General features: G+C 39.1%; 1 protein-coding gene across 2 annotated transcripts in view; it reads left to right on the top strand.

The window, feature by feature from the left end:
• Positions 1–20624, top strand: part of IQGAP2 (IQ motif containing GTPase activating protein 2) — a 238682-nt gene that overhangs the window by 208137 nt on the left and 9921 nt on the right. For both annotated transcript variants that reach the window (XM_034774640.1, XM_034774641.1), the window contains 5 exons: positions 1720–1852; positions 4522–4624; positions 6877–7018; positions 16235–16322; positions 18113–18325. In XM_034774640.1, the coding sequence (XP_034630531.1) occupies positions 1720–1852; positions 4522–4624; positions 6877–7018; positions 16235–16322; positions 18113–18325 (679 nt within the window). The remainder of the gene's footprint in view (positions 1–1719; positions 1853–4521; positions 4625–6876; positions 7019–16234; positions 16323–18112; positions 18326–20624) is intronic.

Below are 20624 nucleotides of genomic sequence, written 5' to 3'. Positions count from 1 at the left end.
CTGTTTGGGGGTGGATAAGGTAGACCTACTCTATTTACCTAACTATAATTCAATGAATAATCCTTCATATAGAAATCGCTCTGCCTTGTTCTATAATGAAAAATAACGTGCTGTATTTCCAGTTCAGTACTATTGTTTAGCAAGTAATTTTAGTATTGTTCAGCAGTATTCAGTCATCCAAATAGGAAGTTTTAATGCAAAATTAAGTATGTGAGTCTAATGGAGCATTTCATTGTATATCACACACCAATGCATGCTTTAAGTAAGCAGAACAGCTGATCGTTTTTCTGTCTGGTGGCTGAGATTACGCCTCTGTAAATGGAAACTATTTCTCAGGCAGGAAGAGCTGTCTTTTTTTTTTTTTTTTCTTTTTTTTTCCTTTCTTTCTCTTTTTTTTTTTTTAACTTTAGCCATCTCACCTGAGAGAAACAATTGTAGGAAATGACAATTTAAATATTTTGCTAAAAAGTGTCTCGGGAAAATCCAGACCTTCTGTGTTGCAAGGGAGTTGTTTGAAATTTATGCTCTTTACACCTTGTAGCTTTTTTGGGTGGTTATGATCATGGAATTATCACGAGACAGCAGAACATTTCAAATGTACATTAATTATTCCTTTTAGAAGGGTCTCTTCTATATGAAAAAGAAAACATCTTTTTAATGACTACTCTTATAACCTTCATTCGGCAATACATGAGCAAGGATACTAAAGCAGTTTAGTCATTTTATTAATTAATAACAAAAACAAAGAGGAGGAAGACCTGCTCGTTGTGTTTAATTTGGCTCTGAACTTTACAAAAAGAAGAATCCCATATCTCATTAAATTTAACTTTTTGCTGAAAATTGGTGATGTGTCTCCAAGGAGGATGCTAACCTGAGAGGGTTAGAATCTGCTCTGTTACGAAGTGTGAGATGAGAGATTTTTCCATTATCTCTGCAATACCTTTCTTAGTTATCAATAAAAATGCTGAGAAACTGATTCCTGCTTCTGAAACACTGGATGGCTTCTGTATGTCTAGATATAGATAGTGGTATAGACATAGTAACACTTTGTGTTAACACCTTTTGTGTATTTTCCCCTAGTATTCTTACACTGTAACAATCCCATAATCTTGCCAGATATCCTTCTATTTTGCACAGTGTTCCTGGGCACCAAACAGTTAAACATTGCAGTGGAGCGCTGCAGAGACTTTAAATATGTTAAATTTAAACACCTCTGACTGCCCTGTATCATTCAGACAGCCTGTATTAGGGTGCATGAGATTTAATTACTGCTCCTAAACTTTGACAATATTATGAGCTGCTTTCATACAATGAGTGTAACCATTGATGCAAAGCATCTTTCCTTTATATCTTCTGGAGGATTATTTTTAATCCAGATTCTAGACTAGATCCCTCAGAACATCTTTAAAAATAAATGTTGCCAAATAAATCTTGCTTAGAACTTTGTAGCTGAAAGGGAAAAATCTTATTTTGAAGAAATAAACCTGCTGGTCTCTCTAGGGACAGGTAACGTTTAAGCACTCCTATTTACATTGTGACATGCTGCTTACGATTTGTACACTGGCATTCCTATGCAGCTTTAATAGATTGTAGCAGAAATATTCATATAGCTTGCATTTCAAACAAGAAGCTTATTCCAATTCTCTACAGTTAGCTAAAACATGTTTTTCTTATTGTCTAATTATTTAACCTATCTTTCTCATCTTACTACTTTCTTAGGAATTTTTTTCAGATAGCATGTGATGTTCCTGAGCCAGAGGAGAAATTCAATATTGATGAGTACTCTGATATGGTAACCCTCAGCAAACCTGTCATATACATCTCCATTGAAGAAATCATCAATACCCATTCAGTAAGTAAATGGAAAGAAACTAGCTAAACAACTACTGTTTAATCTGTTCGTGGGAAATTTCTCAAATCACTTTTTGGGAAATGAGTAATTTTTCCATAAAATCACAGAATAACTGTGCTGTTCTGTATTGGCTTTCCTAAAATGCCATGAAGGAATTCCTTTACTCTTCCTTTCTGATAGTCTCTTGTCCAAGTAGAAGATCATCTCAATGTCCAAGTGTATGGAATAACCTTAGAACCAAACTTTTCTTAACATTTATTGTAACTTGTACTGTATGGTGCAGGAGAGAATTGCATTTCCACCACATTAGCCCCAATGGGAATGGTAGAGACGACAGTTTGGAAACAAGTGTTAACCAAAATAAGAATCTGACAATAAAATGTAAAGTATTTTTTTCTTTCAGAGCATTTAGCTGAAAAGGAAAAAAATTGCAGAACTTCTTATTGGCATATAGTACTTATGAACCATTTGTAGTTTATCTGAATTACAAACTTCCTATTGGTAAGAAAGGGGACTTTGACTTTGAGATAAAGTAAAATCTTGTACATTTTATGACTTTGGTATTCCATCATGTGTTTGGCTGGAAGCAGATGCAAGAGTGTGATTTAGAGGGCAGTGGTATCCTGCAAGTATGTTTATTCTGGATAAGGAACAGATGAAATGCAGAAACTGCAGTTCCTAGTGTGATTCACTAGGATATAATTTAGATGTATACCATATGGTCCTTCCACAGCTAGTATACTACCAGTCATCCACTAACGTGCAAAACCCAGAAATGTTAAATCATGGATATTCTTTTTAAAATATGGAATACTTCACTCCCAAGACAGTGAGTTAAAAATTAGCCTTACTCATGCAAGAACTAATGGCTAAACCTACCAGGAAATATAGTGTTTGCTAGATTAAAGACAACTGCTACTTCAAGTTTGAATTGAGGATGTATTTGTTTCATTTCCTATCTGCTTGTTTGTCAACACTTAACTTGTTTCATTTAGGTGTCCAGCATGATATTCAACTCCTGCTATGCTATTGTCAAATTTGTGACTTAGAAGCTGAATCTCAGATGGTGCAAATGATTCTGGGGAACCTCTCATTTGTCACTTTGTGTGTAATCTGGTTTAGTGTGTTCTGTACTTCATCAGGATTAACTGAACACTTTTGATATAAATTACTTGTCATGCGGTAGAACACTAGTCAAAGGGGACAGTCTTTTCTTCCAAGATTTCATGTAGTTCATATGTGTATGGAGGAAGTAGTTAAGACTTGAAACAAAGCAGCTTTATATCTAAAGATTCTAAATTTCTGTATGTCTTAAACTTGCAATTTCGGTGTACGCACGTATACATGCACAGCATACACTATATAAAATATAATGCCAGGGCACTCATGTAGATGAGACTGAGGGAAATTTTCAAAAACAAAATGTTAGTTATGCACCAAACTGCCATTTGTGTCTTTGAATGTCTCCCCCAGAATCTTTAATGTGCCTTTGATTTCCCGGATATGAAGTTTTTTAGCTGCCTTTATATTTCAGTGAATACAGCTTTTGATTTGAATAGGCTTTTCACTCTCTAAACTATCAGAGTTCTGAAATCTGTAAATATAGCATATGTTTTACTCCACTTGTATTTAAATTCAGTTTAAACTGGTGGCCATGGGCACCATAACCTTAAAATAGACTTCCATAGTAAGAATCCTCTTTATGTGGAAAACAGACCTTGGGAACTAGCAAACACAAACTGTTATCAAACTCTGCACAGTGCCACTTGCTTCCTGCAGTAGATGCTAGTGATAGGTACAGAAACGAGCAGTCTAATTACAGGAAATTCATTCTTCAGGCCCATACCATTCGTGCTTTTTTATAATGCAGCGTATACAACTTTGTTCTCAGAGGCTTTTTATGGACAGCGGAACTATTCCTCCTTGGAGGTGTGCACAGCTGCCATACAAGTTGTATTATTAATAGTTTGTACTTCCTGTTATCTTGGTGCCAAGAAAATCATTGATACTGGCAATAGGAGCATATTGGAAAAGTAGCAAATTGATACCACAGGAGTAGGAAATCCTATATTTAAAAAACATACGGCAATAGACAGCAGCAGCGTGAGCCTCCTCATTCTGCATAGCATGGTGTGAATTAACCCTGCTCTGATAAGGTCACCATAATGAAGAACAGTTCAGTCCCCTTGTCCATTAAGGTCCTGATCCAACAAAGCACTTCAGCATATGCTTAAGTGTCTTGCTGATCAGAGGCCTTATTCCTTGGTCTCTGAGACTGTCAAGTGAAGTGCCAATTCTGGTTCTGTTTAGCGGTAATGTTTTGTTAATCGTTTTAAGCAGCTGCTAAATTGGAGCTTTTCCCCATGTGTGTTTAATATTTTGAGGACTCACTCCCTTCAGTTTGTGTATATTTGCTTGCATTCTAATATTGATCCAAGGGTGAGCCAACCATCAGACTGGGAAATAGAATTATCAGTCTTGAAACCACAGCCTGTAAGCAAGCACTTTCTTTCCTTCAGTCCTCCATAGTCCTTATTCATGTTGTAAGCCCACTGTGGCTCTGAAGACTTTATTTTGAGCATTCTGTTTGTGAGTCTATCGCACCATTTGAAGAAATGGAGTATTTCAGTGGTTTCGCTGATAATCATTTTGTTTGCACTTGTTTATAGCTGCTGTTAGAACACCAGGATGCCCTTGCTCCTGAGCAGAATGACCTACTGAATGAATTGCTGGAGGGGTTAGGGGCTGTTCCTGATGTAGAGTCTTTCCTTGGTAAGTTTTCTTTCTCTCTGTCTTTCCCCTTCTTCCCCACCCCCCACCCCCTTTGGTCTGTTCATGATAGTAATACATGGACTGGCCCTAAACTGGTATATGGGAGGGGGGGTACTTGTTTGGCCTCTTCAGTGTCTGCAGAATTTAAGACTTTTTCCTAAAATGATTTTTGCAGCTATTATAGCTGAAAAGATATTCTAAAATGAGAATCAAAGGAGAGCTGTCTCCCAGAGTCCACAATAGCTCTGAGAGGTATGAACTACTCACAATGGGTATTTATTCTGGAGCATAATGATATCATTTAACTCTCCAACATCAATAATTTCAGCAGAAACATCTAGCTCTCTGTAATTGAATAGAGTACTATCAGATATTTAAATAACCTGACTGAATGTATGGAAGGGGCTGTGCAAACCCAATTTCCATAAAAGTAGACAGACTTTAATTTTGAGAAGTAGTCCTCTATAGAATAGTGAAACAGGCAAAGGATGTGATACACCAATGAACATACTGGAAAATTTTCTAAAAGCAAATTCAGTCTGATTATTGATAAGAGGCTATGAAGAGAAGTCAGTAACAATGAGTTTGGATTTGTGCCAGACAAATCAATGATGGATACTATCTTTACATTTTGATTGCTAGTGGAAAAATAGAGAAAAGAGGTCTTAAGAAGGCTTAAGAGCATGTTCTGAAAAAAGTCATATAGTTTGAGGATGAAGCAGATATCTGAAAGCTATCAGACTCATCCAGGACATGTATGCGGGTGCTGCTACCACAGTTTAAAAAGTCATGTGAAGTAATTGAACCATTTCAGTTAAGAGTCAGAGTGCATTGAGATTCTGCACCAACCCTCTTTTTGTTCACCATAGTGCTTGATGCGGTTACAGAAAACATTCAGAGTGGCATGCTGATGCATGCTTTTTGCAGATGATGTGCTTGTGGGAGAGAGCAGAGGGGAAGTGGAAAATGTAGTGAGTGGAAGTGCATACTTGAAACAAATGGCATGAAAGTCAGCAGAAGGTCTGTAGATTCAATCATCATAACTTTCAGGAAGGCAATGAGACTGTAAGTCTGGGGAGCCAGCCACTAGCAAAGGTATAGAAGTTCCTAGGTTCAATAGTACAGGGTAATGGTGAACTCAGTGACAAAGCAGAATAGGAACGTCATGGACTACATGGAGAGAAGTGAGTGAAGTGATATGCAGTAGGAGTTAGGAGAAACTTTTCTATTTGATAGGCAAAGATCTGTACAGTAATTATTAGGCCTGTACTTTTTGTATAGCTCTGAATGCTCAGCACCAAAGAAGAGAGAGGAGCGGATCTTGAATACGATGGAAATTAAAATGTTAAAATTGTTGCTTGAAGTTACAAGGATGGACCATCAGAACAAACACATTAGGGGAAGAGTGACGGTGAGACCAATTATAGGAAAGCTGAGGGAATCCAGGCTTAGATGGTTTGATCACATGAAAAGAAGATCAGAAGAATATACAGGAAACAGGGTGTTCAACTTAAAAATGGAGGATAAGAAAAGGGTTGGGATGCTAGATGGATGGATGCTATATAAAAAGGTTTGATCATCTGTGGAGTTTCCAAGGAACTGCCTCAAGGCAGACTGGAATGGAGAAGGACACAGAGCTGACCCAACATAGATGGGACTAAGGCTAGAAGAAGAGGAATAGAACTATTAATATTAGTGCAGGGATCACACCACCTCTGTTTAGAAAATGTCTAGCATATTTTGGGTGCCTCAGAAACAAGTTCATAATAGGAACACTATCAATAATGATTACCCTACCACAGTTCTATTTTTATTATTTTAATTTTTTTCCTGATTATGGAAGTTAAATAACTGCACAACTTCTTTGGTAAAGAAACGCATATATTTGAGCCCTGTCTGGATAACTGTCTTGAAAGAAAAATCTGATTTAAGGTGGCAAAAATCACAGGTTTTAGTATTTCAAAAATCTTTGCCTAGATATATAGATAGGTAACGTCTATTGGATATTTTCAGAAAATACAAAATACTACAATTTTCCTGTTTCTAAATGGAGGGATGGTATTAATTGTATTTAATTCAAAATTTTTCTTCAGCCATAAAAAAAAGTTATTTGTCTAGATATAGTACAGGTGGATAGATCTTTGAATAGTTTTCTGTTTCCTTTAACATGTTTCCCAGGATTCTGGTTCATGCTCCAGTTCTTGTCACATGTCAATGAACTGGCAGAATAAGAGCCATATTTTTTCCTACAGGGGAAGGAGCTGTTGATCCCAATGATCCTAACAAGGAAAACACATTGAGTCAGCTTGCAAAGACAGAGATTTCACTCTCTTTGAACAGCAAATATGAGTTACAGGAAGGTGAAGATCAAGATCTCAAAGGGTTGATGATAAAGTACGGGTTTGTTCATTAAATATATATCTTTTGGGCAATGTTTTTGTTAAAACAAGCAATACCAGTAATGTAAACTAACTTTATAACTTTATTCAGGTTTGTAATTACTTTAGTGTTCCAATTGGAAATTTAAAAAAACAAGTGTTTTTCAGATTGCATGTCTTTCCCCCCCCCCACACACACACACACAGCCATTCATTTGACTGACGGTCTACAAATAGTTAAGTCCATAGCTTGGGCCTTTTGGTTGATGTAAAGACAGTCCGATGCTTTGCCAGCCACTAGCCAAATCCTGTGCTGACCCGTACCTTGTGCAACCTCCTTGGCAACGCAGCATGAGGTCAAAGATAGTGTTATAATCAAAACTTAAGGCCAGATTCAGCATGAAATTTGCCCCCTAAGAGTTTGGGATGTAATTCTGGCAAAACTCCAAGGCTAGTTAAGACTTAAACCGCTGTTTTCAAACTTCAGTGCTTTTGAAAAATCTACTTTAGACACCCAAGTGACTTGAGATCACAAATCCTCTTGGAAGTGAATGAGATTGGTGCTTCTAAGTCACTTAGGCACATATGAAAATCCCAACTCTAAATCCTTATTTGGACACCTAGATAAGTTTCTTGATTTTCAGAGGTGCTAAGCACCCACAGCTTCTATTAATGTTAATAGGAATAGTGGTGTTCTGAAAAACACAACACACTTATTTAGATCGGGGAATTACAAACTCACTTAGTATGGACCACATTTGGACTGTCTCTCCTCCCTTTGCCATTGGCTGCAGAGGTTGCTCATGACATAATAACCAAGACTTGAGTGAAGTATGACCTGGCAAGAGGGAAACCGTGAGAAAACAGTTTAAAGCATGAATACAACAGTAAGATGTGTATATAGCTAGATTGTACCTCTAATTCATTATGGTTTTTACCTCCTCTTTTTTGGGGGGGGGGGGGGGGGGGGGCAGAGGTGATGAAATACCTTTTGATGCTTAAAGATTTGATATTGTTGGATTTCATTAAATGAAAAGTAACATTTGAAAGGTTTAATGTTCTTTTGAAGTTTGACATGTTAGGACAGATTTTCCTCATTCATTAGAATGTAGTTTATTCTGTGTTGTTTTCTTGTATTAAGAAGGTTCTGTTTTATAATATTGCTGATGTGCGTCACACAAAGATTAACTTGTTTTTCAGGAGTAACGTAAGCCTTTTGTCATCAGTGGTTTGAGCTCTTTTCCAGTTTGTAATATCCTTAGCATTGTAACAGATAATTAAACTAACTTTTAATTAAGAAATAAGAATTTTAACTCCTATCAATTAGAAATGTAGAAATGAGCATGTTTCTGATATATTAAATTTCCTTAGCAAGCTCATTATATGGGTGTCAGAAAAACTACCAGCACATTTCACATAGGTCATCAAATGGTTATTAGTTTAGGTCATATGGACCTAGCTCAGATTCAGACTATTGACCTGAAAAGAGAAGGATCTGTATCAAATAGACCAGTCAAGTCTCCACCCCATCCAAAATCTTTCGAAGTCTGAAACAAACTTTGTAAAACATCGATATTTTAGCTCTTACGAAGTTATGGCTACTTGCATTATTGCACACTGTGAAATAGATACTGTCCTAACACATGATCTTTTCCATAATTCAAGATGAGTTGCTGTCTAGACTGGAAGGCAAATCCAACTCTGCCCTCTTTCCTCTAAATTGAAAACACTTGGAAATGTTTGTCTGACCAGTATTTGTACAGGATGTTACTGTCCTCTTAGCTCACAAACATTGCATGACTTACCCAGGGGGAGAGAATAATATTCACTGGCTTCCTTTTTCTTCAGATGATTGAAAAATACTATTGGTAAAACCTGTAGGCAAGTGCATTATATCAAAAGTTCTGCATAGCTATTTTTATTTTTAAATTAACCTCATCCCTATTTCATTGGATATATTCACATTTAACCTACTTGCAAATTATGAGTTGTTCAATATCTCTTTTCACTATTGAAAATGGATGCAAGTGCTAACTTTCTAAAACTGCTATTTTCACACTTTTTTTTTCACAACCTGTGGGCTGGCTAGACAGTCTTTTAAAATTAAACCTCATTCTATGCAGGCCTATAGTGCAGTTACAATCTCATCAGCAGTGCTCATACTGAACACCAATATTTTTAATGTCAGAAGGGTAGCCATGTTAGTCTGGATCTGTAAAAAGTAACAGAGTCCTGTGGCACCTTTTAAGACTAACAGATGTATTGGAGCATAAGCTTTCGTAGTTCTCCAATACATCTGTTAGTCTTAAAGGTGCCACAGGACTCTGTTAATATTTTTAATGTACTTACTGAATCTGAAAAGTAATTTAGCTTTATTGACTGGCAACTGAAGCTTTACTTTGCAGGAAAGTCATTTTACCACAGTATTTACAATTGCAAGCACACACTCTACAATTCTTAACCTTAAGGATGTTTTCCCTGAACAAATCTTACAGTTTAGCTGGTAGAGAGAACTGCCTCTAGAATTTCCCACACATTGAGCATACAGTTTTATGGTCCAGGAGATAAAGATTTAAATTAAAAGGAAAGGGATTGGTTTGCCATCAGTACAGCAGTTATTCATGCTTATTGATCTGAAACGTAACTTTCAAACACTTCGGGGGTCCTTTTTGGTAACTTTGCATATGTAGTTTGATGTAAAGCTACTTACATGACTTCTGTAGTTTCTAAAACAAAACACTAGGTAAGCATATAGGAACATCTCAACACATTTGTATTATTTATGACATCAGTGTCTAGGCAACTTACAGACAGAATGACAAGGTCTCAGCCCTGAGCAACTTAAAGCTTACATAGACAATGTAGAGATGAAGGATGAGGAAAGGGATTGGAGTGAGTGGTGATATTTACTATATGGCTTAGTAGTGCCACCATTTTATTTCAGTTTGTCTTTTTTTTTTTTCTTTGTTTGCAACCAGTTTCTTCTGTAATTGGGATCGATGGCATGAAACTATTGTTTAAATTAAAGCTTAAGTTTTGTTCTCTCTGCAATCTTTCAGTATCTATATTTCATGCTCTTTCTTTGTGAGAGAGTGTCTTCTCAGTTTCTGCTAATCTTATCTTTAAAGAGCTTTTTCAAATTGATTGATTTATGCAGAGTTGAACTACAGTTTCAATTGTAAATAATCACAGCTGACTTAGGATGTTTGTACAATAACTCTTGCACCTTTTAGAATAGACATTAATTATAAAAACTGGCCATCCAGTTGGTGTGTCAATTGAAACTACCCATAAGGGTATCAGTCAGTGCTAGGAACAGTTTTTTGCCTCATTCCCATTCAAACATCTCACTAAATATGATTCCTGCAAAACTGGACTTTTGTACATTTGTAGGGCAACTTAGAGAAACTTTCATGCTGCATCTGCTCTATATCTAAATAGTGAATATGAGTTTAGGTAGCTGACAGTCTGCAAGCTGTTATGAATATTAAATCATCACTCTTTAAAAGTATGTTTTATTAATCATATTGGGAGATGGTTTCAAAATGTATATTGACTGGTGCTTTTGTAAAATAGTAATGCATGTGTATAGTATTCGTGATAACCACAGATATTAACCCACCAGTTTATGTGCATAATTGGACAGTGAGTGTTTACAGGAACTTCTAGTTTGGATTATGTGTTTGTTAAATGACTCCTAGGGCACGCACACTTCTCATAACAGTAGTGCAATGGTGGAAATACACTGCGCTTCTCACAATTGAAAAGATGAGCTGCTAAAATGCTCAGAATCCTCTTACCTACACCAATCTGGGCCAGGGGGGCTCATATTCCAATATTCATGCACTAATTAGATATTTTGGGAAATATATGCCCTAACTTATTTCTCTAGAAGTAGCTTCTTTTGGAGTTAGTGAACTGTAGCTTTTTAAAACAAAGATAAAGGTCATGAATGTGTGAAATATAATAAATTTTTATAATCTCTTATAAGAAGTTCTGATTCTTAAAGACTTGTTTAAGCTCTGCTTGAACAAGACTAGTTTCTCCATTGCCTTGAGGGAGAGTGTTGCCTAGTGGATAAGGCACAGAGCTGAAGGCCTGGGTTCTAGCCCTAGCTTTACCATTCACATGCTGTGACCTTGGCCAAATCATTTCATCTTTGGCTGTGTCCCATCTCAGCCTGTCTGTTTTTTCTATCTGTTTGTACAGTGCCTAGCACAATGGGGCCCCAAGTTGGTTGCGCACTTCAGTAGCTACTATAATAAATATGTCCACTAAAAATGGGTGCGTTTAAAAACTGTCAGTACGAAGTTAGCAGCTGCATTCTATGCTGTATTTTTTAATTTCAATAATCCAATCAGGAGATTACAAAGTCATGGATCACTTTTTTTTGCCAGACACAACTGTGTCCAAACCAAGACTGAATATGCCACTTGGTGAGGTCAGTGACCTAGAATGACTCCCAGACCAACTTCTGTAACGGGAGGACATCACACCTGCCATAGTGACCAGTGACTTCGCCCTCCCAACCAACATCCTTTCTCTTACCTGGTCTAATCCTCAACTAACTCGCTTTCACCAGTTAAATACAAAAGTACTTTATGGTCAATAAAAGCAAAACTCATTAGTTGTAACTGAAACAGAGGAAAGGAAGTAAACTAGCTGTAAAAATAAGTATCTATATTGATCAGCATTAACTCAGTCTTTAGGTGACTGAAGAACATTATTCTTTTAATATTTCCACAACTAAAAATTACATGAAAATTAGAGAAGACTGGATCCCCCAGTCTTATACTTTGAGCTTTATGCTCTTAGATCTGTTCTTATACGTAGCTTAAAACTTAGGTACAGTATTATAAAAATTACCCTGTACACCTGGACTTCAGTTTCGTATCCAATGCTGAAAGAGAGCCTGGTTCTCAGAAAGTGCTAATCATTTCTAACTGAACCTTAACTGAGTTGAAGTTAAACTTGCCTCTTGTCCTGTTTCCTTTGTGAAGTATATTGGAATTTCATGAGCATGGAATGTTTAAGTATTTCTAGAAACTAGGTCAAAAGAAAACTCATGTTTTTTAAATATCTGATGGACTGGCAGTGTGGGTGTGTAAATGACAGATTTTCTTGTTAATTCTCATACTGACTTGCACATTCCATTTAGTTTAATATACATATATGTTGTTAATTTCCCTTCAGAAACCTAAAGAATCTGAGGAACGTATTGTGGTTTTAAAGCTTATCTGGCATGACACATGAGGGTTTTGTTAATAAGTTTCCAAGGAGGTGTCAGGTTTCCAAAAGTAGAATTAAACTTCCAGTGTATTTTTGTTCAAGAGATGAAAATACACTTACCTCAGCTGACAACTAGCTTTCCTGCCTTAAAAGGAACATTCATTGAAACGTTCTACTGCCATAGAATCGTAGGACTGGAAGAAACCTCGCAAGGTCATCTAGACCACTTTCCTGCACTCACGGCAGGACTAAGTATTATCTAGACCGTCCTGGACAGGTATTTGTCCAATCTGCTCTTAAAAATCTCCAACGACGGAGATTCCACAAACTCCCTAGGCAATTTATTCCAGTGCTTAACCACCCCAGACAGGAAGTTTTTCCTGATGTCTAACCTAAACCGCCGTTACTGCAATTTAAGCCCATTGCTTCTTGTCTTATCCTCAGAGGTTAACAAGAATAATTTTTCTCCCTCCACCTTGTAACAGCTTTTTATATACTTGAAAACTGTTATCATGTCCCCTCTGTCTTCTCCTCTCCAGACTAAACAAACCCAATTTTTTCAATCTTCCCTCATAGGTCATCTTTGTTAGACCTTAATCATTTTTTTGCTCTTCTCTAGACTTCCTCCAATTTGTCCACATTTTCCTAAAATGTGGTGCCCAGAATTGGATACAATACTCCAGTTGAGGCCTAATCAGCATGGAGTAGAGCAGAAGAATTACTTCTTGTCTTGTTTACAACACTCCTGCTAATTATATCCCAGAATAATGTTTGCTTTTTTTCCAACAGTGTTACACAGTTGACTCATATTTAGCTTGTGATCCACTATGACCCCAAGATCTCTTTCCGCAGTACTCCTTCCTAGGCAGTCATTTTCCATTTTGTATGTGCGCAACTGATTATTCCTTCTTAAGTGGAGTACTTTCCATTTGTCCTTATTAATTACACCCTATTTTACTTCGGACCATTTCTGCAGTTTGTCCAGATCATTTTGAATTTTAATCCTATCTTCCAAAGCACTTGCATCCCCTCCCAGCTTGGTATCATCTGCAAACTTCATAGGTGTACTCTGCCATTATTTAAATAATTGATGTTGAAATGGTATGCGTCTAGGTATACAACCAGATATACTGTATATGATGAACTGTTCCTAGATATTCTACAAATTCAATGATGCATCTCTTCTATCAAACTCATTAGAATATTTTAGGTTTTTAAAAATATCTTTAGAATATTCAAATTCAAGGAAACCTTTGGGACTTTCGAGTTAAAAAATTGCAAATACATTTCTTCAAAGGACAATATTCGGTGCTGTCTTGTACCAGTGTTTTATATGCATATCTTTTTGCATGAAAAAGCGGTACATAAGGAGAACTTCATCCAGGGGTAGTTTTGCCCAATTCTGGTCGCAGGACAGCACCTCTGCTTGTGACTGGGGAGGAAAATGGATATGTTCTGTATACAGCTGTACCCTGTGTGCACCTCATTCTCCTCCTAAACAGCACTTGGAGTCCATTAACTATGGCCCCAGTGCAGAAAAGCATTTGGATTCAGAAAAGAACTTAAGCACATACCCAAGACTCATTGAGTCAATGTTAAGCATGTACTTAAGTCCTTTCCTGAATGAGTCCATAAAATAGTTGTAATAAATTTCTGTCTGCTGAAATAAGTTCTAGGAAGATCACCAAAGGTTGGAGAAGGTAGCTACAGAAGGAGACCAATTTGAATTGAGTATAGCTAGGGCAAACTCATTTTGAAATAGCTTCTGCTTCACTGGCGTATTGGAGTGAATTCAGGAGCAGTAGCTGGCAGAATGAATCCCTCTGAAGCTATTCTGTGTGTCTGAGCAGTCACATGCAGTAAAGAGAAGCTATGGACAGAGAGAATAGAACATTGCTACCTCGCCTCCTGTAGGTTGAGCAGACTTCCTGCTCCAGCTATGTATGCATCAGAATATCGTAATTTGGTTTACTGACATTTCTGGAGTTATTGCCTTTTTCCTTATGTATGAATTTCTAATACATCAATAAAAAATTGATCCAAACTCAAATGTTTTGTGTCAAGTAAGAATGAAAGTAATAGAATAGAAGACCATAAAATCTTTTCTCACCATTTCTTGTTGGATATAAACGTTTAGTCTTGAAAATGAAGACAGTGGTTTACATAGATAAAAACAGTTGTTATTTGAGGACTTAACATAGAAGTTTCACTGCTTGTACTTCAAAATGATTTTTTTCAAAAACCCTATTGTTACATTTTCTTTGTCTTTGAAGCATGGCATATACTATACATTACTCTTTATCCATTAATCTCTATGTATTACTTATGCTATTAGCTTGTAAAGAGATGTACCTAGTTTGTGTAACAGTGTATTGTGTTGTAGTAGAGCTGTGTAACAGGATGTTCTTGGAATAACTGTGGAATGAAAAGACAGCAGGAATTGTGATAACTTCTTACCCCAACCACCAGTGATGAGCTGCCAAAATATTAACAGGTTCCCTTCTCCTCACCCCACGAGGGGGTCGTGGCTGTCCCCGGGGACTCCTGCCCCATCCAACACCCCACGTTCCTTGCCCCCCCCCAGACTCCTGCCCCATTCCCCCCTTCCCTGTCCCCCGACTGCCCCCTGCCGCCCCATCCAACCCCTCCTCTCATTCCTGATGGCCCCCCGGAACCCCTGCCCTATCCAACCACCCCTTCTCTCTGTCCCCGACTACTCCTGGAACCCCTACCCCTGACTGCCCCCCACTGCCCCCATCCAAACCCTGCTCCTTCCTGACTGCTCCCCTGGGACCCTTGCCCCATTCAGTCCCCCTATTCCCTGCCCTCTGACCACCCCACCCCTATCCACCCCCCCAAACTACCCTGCCCTCTTCCAACATCCCCTCCCTGCTTCCCGCCCCCTTACCGCGCTGCCTGGAGCCGCTCGACCGGGACGAGGGCCAGGCCAGGGGCAGCCGGGCTGGGGCCAGGGCCGGCACCGGCGCCGCGGGGCCCAGGGGTGCTGGGATGGGACGGGGGCACTCAGCCGGGACCGGGCTGGGGCTGCTCGGCCGGGACCAGGAGCCAGGCTGGAGGGAGCCGCTCGGCCTGGCTGGGCCAGCCACACCTCCCCCCCCGCGCCCTAGCTTACCTGCGTGCCTGCTGCTTTTTTCAGGCTTCCCGCGAACATCTGATTCATGGGAAGCAGGGGAGGGGGAGGAGAAGGGGGCGGAGCATTCAGGGGAGGAGGGGGAAGTGAGCTGGAGCCGGGGTGGACAGCTGCTGGAGCTTTTGTTAAATAAAGCCCTTTTAGAACCGGTTGTCTCGGAACAACCAGTTCTAAAAGGGCTTCTAAATTTAACAACCGGTTCCTGCGAACCGGCTCCAGCTCACCACTGCCAACCACAAAAAAACACCACTTTAAATATCAGGACATAGCAATTTCCTTTTTGTTTAGAATTTTTTTTTTCTCGTAAGAAAATGATGCATGTTCTCTGCTCCTAGAGATGCCTCTTTCTTTAAGCAGTACACAGTAATAAACATTATTAATTTGTATGTTGTTTCTGAAGTTCAGCAAATGTCGGTTTCTAAATATTCAGTATAAATCCAGGTGGCTCATAAAAGATTTATGCATATGTCAGACTTTGGAAAGATCTGTGTTTCCATCTCTCACTTTCAGTCCTAAGTTAAGTGATACAAATGAACCTGTGCTATCTAGATTCTTATTATAGCATCTATCACCATGATGATTGAATCTCCCAAATAATAAAGGGAACAGAAGCCTATAAACTTTGGTACAAAAATATGCACATATCAAAAATCCATTATTTAGTTTAATACTGCTGTTAATAGAAGCTCTGAAATCTAAAATACCTTTGAAAAAATATCAACACTGTGTGTGTGTGTGTGTGTGTGTGTGTGTGTGTGATCTTTTAATTTTTTAACTGAGTCACAAATGAGAAAACTAAATGCTTCCTATGACAGCTGTTTTATAATATCCATTGTTTATTTCTCTGAAAAGGACAAAAAGACTTGTAGTTGATGTGATACGAACACAACCAGGAGATACACTCTTAGAAATCTTAGAAACACCAGCTTCTGCACAACAGGTAAATGTTCTCCTCTTCATATAATATATCTTAATACCTTGTCCTGTATTTAAAATAGGTAACAAATTTCTCTGACCATTAACAATGGAGAAATATATTCTTTTTTTAACCTAACAAATCATAAAATGAAAATACATATTTTTAAAAATTCTTCAGATCTATCAGGAAATCAGTTTTTTTTATTTTGGTTCCTTTTTTTCTTTCATGTAGATAACTTGGAATTAAAATCAGAAATTAATATGCAGTTTTAAACTTCAGAGATAGCTATTTTATTTCACGGGTCTTACTAAAAAGTCCCATTTAGATCACAGGGCTTATTCCTAATTGAAAATGTTGATCTTTTTGATTGAAGTTGTACTGTCATGTATCCATGAAATTATTTTTAACATAGTTTATGAAAGTGTCTGTAGTCTTTGATTTTTATACCATCAAATGCACCAATGTAAGTTATCTTATTACATATTTCATGAGAAAAAAACTAGGATCTTAATTTCAAGCATTTTCCCATTTAGCTTCTTTGCTTATGCAATATAAACAAACAACCATGTGGGGAAACTGCCTGTCGCCTTCCTTGGTATGGGAATTGCGTGGGAATCTCTTGTCTTCTGCAGACTTCTCTCAACTGTTGCAGCGTGAAATATTTAGTGGATGCACAAGCTATATCAGTGATGTCAAGAAAAGCCAAAATGTTATCTTTTAAAACAAAAAAAATGGGGGGAGGGCACTTTTAAGGACTGTGGGCCCTGATACAGAGCCTGTTGAAGTCCATAAGAGACTTTCCACTGATTTGAATGGGTTTTGGATCAGTCCGTGGGACTGCAGTTCAAACACATTTTCTATGTCCCAGCTAACAAATTTACTAATTCATTAATAATGGATAATGTGCTGTGTCCGTAACAGATTCCATGACTTCTGCAGTGACTGGTGTGGCTGACTTCGGGGCTGCCCCAGCAGACCAGGCAGTACCTGGGCCGGCAGCACTGGCTGTGGGAGGGGGCTCAGGGCTTGGGGCAGGGATTGGGGTGCAGGGCAGTGCTTACCGGAGGGGGGGCTCCCCAGAAGTATCTGGCATGTCCCTGCAACTCCTAGGTGGAGGCATCTGGGGGCTCTGTCCATGTTTGCAGGCGCTGCCCTCGCAGCTCTTATTGGCTGTGGTTCCCGGCCAATGGGAGCTGTGGAGCCAAAGCTTGTGGCAGGGGCAGTGTGGGGAGCCACCTTGGCCTTCACTCCCCCTAGGAGCTGCATGGACATGTAGAGCTGGGTAGGGAGCCTGTCAGCCCTGCCAATCCTCTTTCTTCCCCACCTCCTGCACCAGCGAGGGTCCTGAGCCGTGAGCTGCTGCCTGGCACCCTTCCCCCACCACCCGTGGGGGTCCTGGGCTGCGCACTTCCACCCAGCTCTCCTCTCCCAGCACCAGTGGGTGTCCCGGGCCACTCCTATGGCACCTCCGGACGCGCCCCGCCCCCCCAGCCCTCATTTTAGTTAGGGGTATATAGTACAAGTCATGGGCAGGTCACCGGCTGTGAATTTTTGTTTACTACCCATGACCTTTATTAAAAATACCCGTGATTAAAATATAGCCTTAATAATGGACTTACTTTAAGGTGCCTTCAAGAGGCATGCTAAGAGTTTAGTCAACATGGATATAAACATAGCATTTATTTTACACAGTCTTGTTCTGAGTTCTCAGTTATCTCTTTTACATAGAGGTGAGAGCATCTGGACACTTTTTTTATATATATATTTGTTATGAACAGGTAAGCAACTGTTTTTTTCCATATTTTGTCCAGGAATCCGAGCACTTAAAAGTGGTAGAGAAACGTGCTATCTTAGATTCCAAAACTCCTGAGAAAATGAAGCACAGTCAGTCTATGCTTGAAGATGGGCAGCTACCAATAGAACAAAAAAAAAGGAAAATACAAAGAAATCTTCGCACATTGGAACAGGCTGGATTAGTGTCTTCAGCAAATAAGTACCAAGAAATCATCAATGAGATTGCTAAGGTAATTGGAATGTGCTGTTTTCTTTTAAGTTTTCTAAAAATGCACCTACCCTTTCACCATATGCACATGTACATGTGATAAACATCCTCGTGCAGAATACCAAACTGAGTCACCTTAGTATGCAAATAATGATTCCATCTCAGTTTGAAAGAAATTCCTCAAAATAAGTGAGGAAATAAATTTAGTTGCTAAAATACTTAAATACATGATTGCTTGAGCTGAATAATGTACAAGGGTGTGCACTTTTCCTCTATTATCCACACTACATAAGTGATGAAGAGTAACTGACAATCTCCAATACTATGAATATTTATATGTCGCTCTTTTATTGGTATCAATAAACATACATCACAAATGGCACGTGCTAATGCGAGAGGGTAAGGTACTTTTTTCCATTTAAAATTAAACAAATTTTTCAAAGCACAATGTTTTGAGTAATCACTGGTTTCATCTTTACAGAGCTTAAAAGTTAAGAAACCAAATAAAAATAGCAGTCAGAAAAAGGATTTCCTTACATACCTTTGACATAAGACAAAATAGCTGCAGCAATGATGAAAACCCGTAAAGGAGGGTGTTTTTCTCCATTATCTCAATAAAGAGTTAAACTTGTAGCAACCAACCACCTTGACCCAAATCAGAATCCCCATTCTTGCTCGTATTGCCCTTTTAGTGTAGTTAATGTGAAAATATATTCATTTGCATTAGCTATTGTCATGAGAGAAACACTTTTTTGAAAAGGTAAAAGGTTGGTTGATTGCAAATATACATAGCCAGATACGTTTTCTAATACTGTAACTGAGGGATTGCCTCTCTCCCATGCTGCCACAGTTGTAATCAGAAGGTTGTGCTGAAGCTGCAACCTCCTTGTTACAAGAGGTGTGGTAAGGGGCATCTGGCAGGGCATCCTCTGTGAGATCCCGGAACTTGCTCCCTCCCTTTTCTGAAATAGTCCAGCTCCGATGACCTTCCAGGCCTGCCGCAGAAGACATCTGTTTACGAGGGCTTTTGAAGTAGGTGTAGGGAATGCTTCCTAGACAAATAGGTGTGAAGTTTTTTGTAGGTAGCTGGCTGAGCCCAGACTGAATTGATCATTTTAAAGTTGCTGACATTTTTTAATTGTTAATTTGTGTTAGGGCACTTTGACACTCTTTTAGTTTTGTTTTTTTAAATCAACATAATTTAATATGCAAGGCTGAGAGATGGATACTTTTAAGAGAGTAATCTAGTTTTATCCTTTGAGTATGAACTGATGCAGAACCCACTGTAGGAGTCCATGTGCCTCATGTACAGTTGGAGTCTTTGAATAGCAGCATCCTTCAGGCTCTGTGTGGACCATGTACTACCTTGAGCTCTTATGCGGTCGCAACCCTCCCGCAGTTCCCTCTTACCACCTGTGGTAGCAAGACTGAAACCAGTGAGTGCCTCGGAAGGAAGGACCAAAATACTAGCCTTCTAGAGACAAATCCTCCAAGTTCTCTGTTGCTTCAAGCGTGGGAGGTACTAGTGTAGCACAGGGAAGGAGTGATCTTGGCATAGGTGGCATTGCGTGCCTTACAAACACACTGTTGAACTCGTCACAGTGCTGACGTACATAGTGGTAGAGGAGTAGATATCCACATCTGAGACATCCTCCACACAGAGACAACTATAGACATCATCTCCCCGGGCACTGATGTCACGTACACTATGGCACCCCCACTGGAGGAAATATATTCCTTGTTGCTGTCCCTGAGCCATTGATTCACAATGTCAAGAAGGGGGAGAACCTCACAGAAGGTGCCGGAGGTTCCCAGTGGCTCCCTATCATAGGCAAAACACGAGTGGCACTGGGTTCATCAACCTCAGCCCAGCCAACGCCTGTACAGTGTGCATGTCTCAGAGCAGATCCCCTTCTCATGTATCACAAAAGAAGAGATCTCACTTCCCAGTGGCAGCAATGGCCAGGCCTTCCATGCCAGAGACACATAACCTCCACAAACAGGTTGAGGCTACACAGGAAGAACCCCATCAACCTCTTTCTCCATCAGAAGTCATCATTGTCACTAGATGAAGCAGTAACACTAGCCACAACGTTAGCACTGGACTTTAAAGTGTTGTAGGACCTTTCAATCCCAATCCCACAGACCCTGGACATCACAACCTCAGTAATCTGGGAAAAGTCCCATAAACTCTGACATCCTGAACTTCTCAACCTCTACCAGGATTGGCTTCCTCATTAACAACAATATAGACTAGCTGGTGAAGGGACTTTGGGTAGACCTTGGCCGCTCTTCCTGCTACATTCAAGAGGATTGAGAAA

The sequence above is a fragment of the Trachemys scripta genome, chromosome 6, assembly GCF_013100865.1.
Source record: "Trachemys scripta elegans isolate TJP31775 chromosome 6, CAS_Tse_1.0, whole genome shotgun sequence".
Lineage (NCBI taxonomy): Eukaryota > Metazoa > Chordata > Testudines > Emydidae > Trachemys > Trachemys scripta.
The sequence above is the reverse complement of the archived record's forward strand: the minus strand, read 5'-3'. Positions and strand labels throughout refer to the sequence as shown.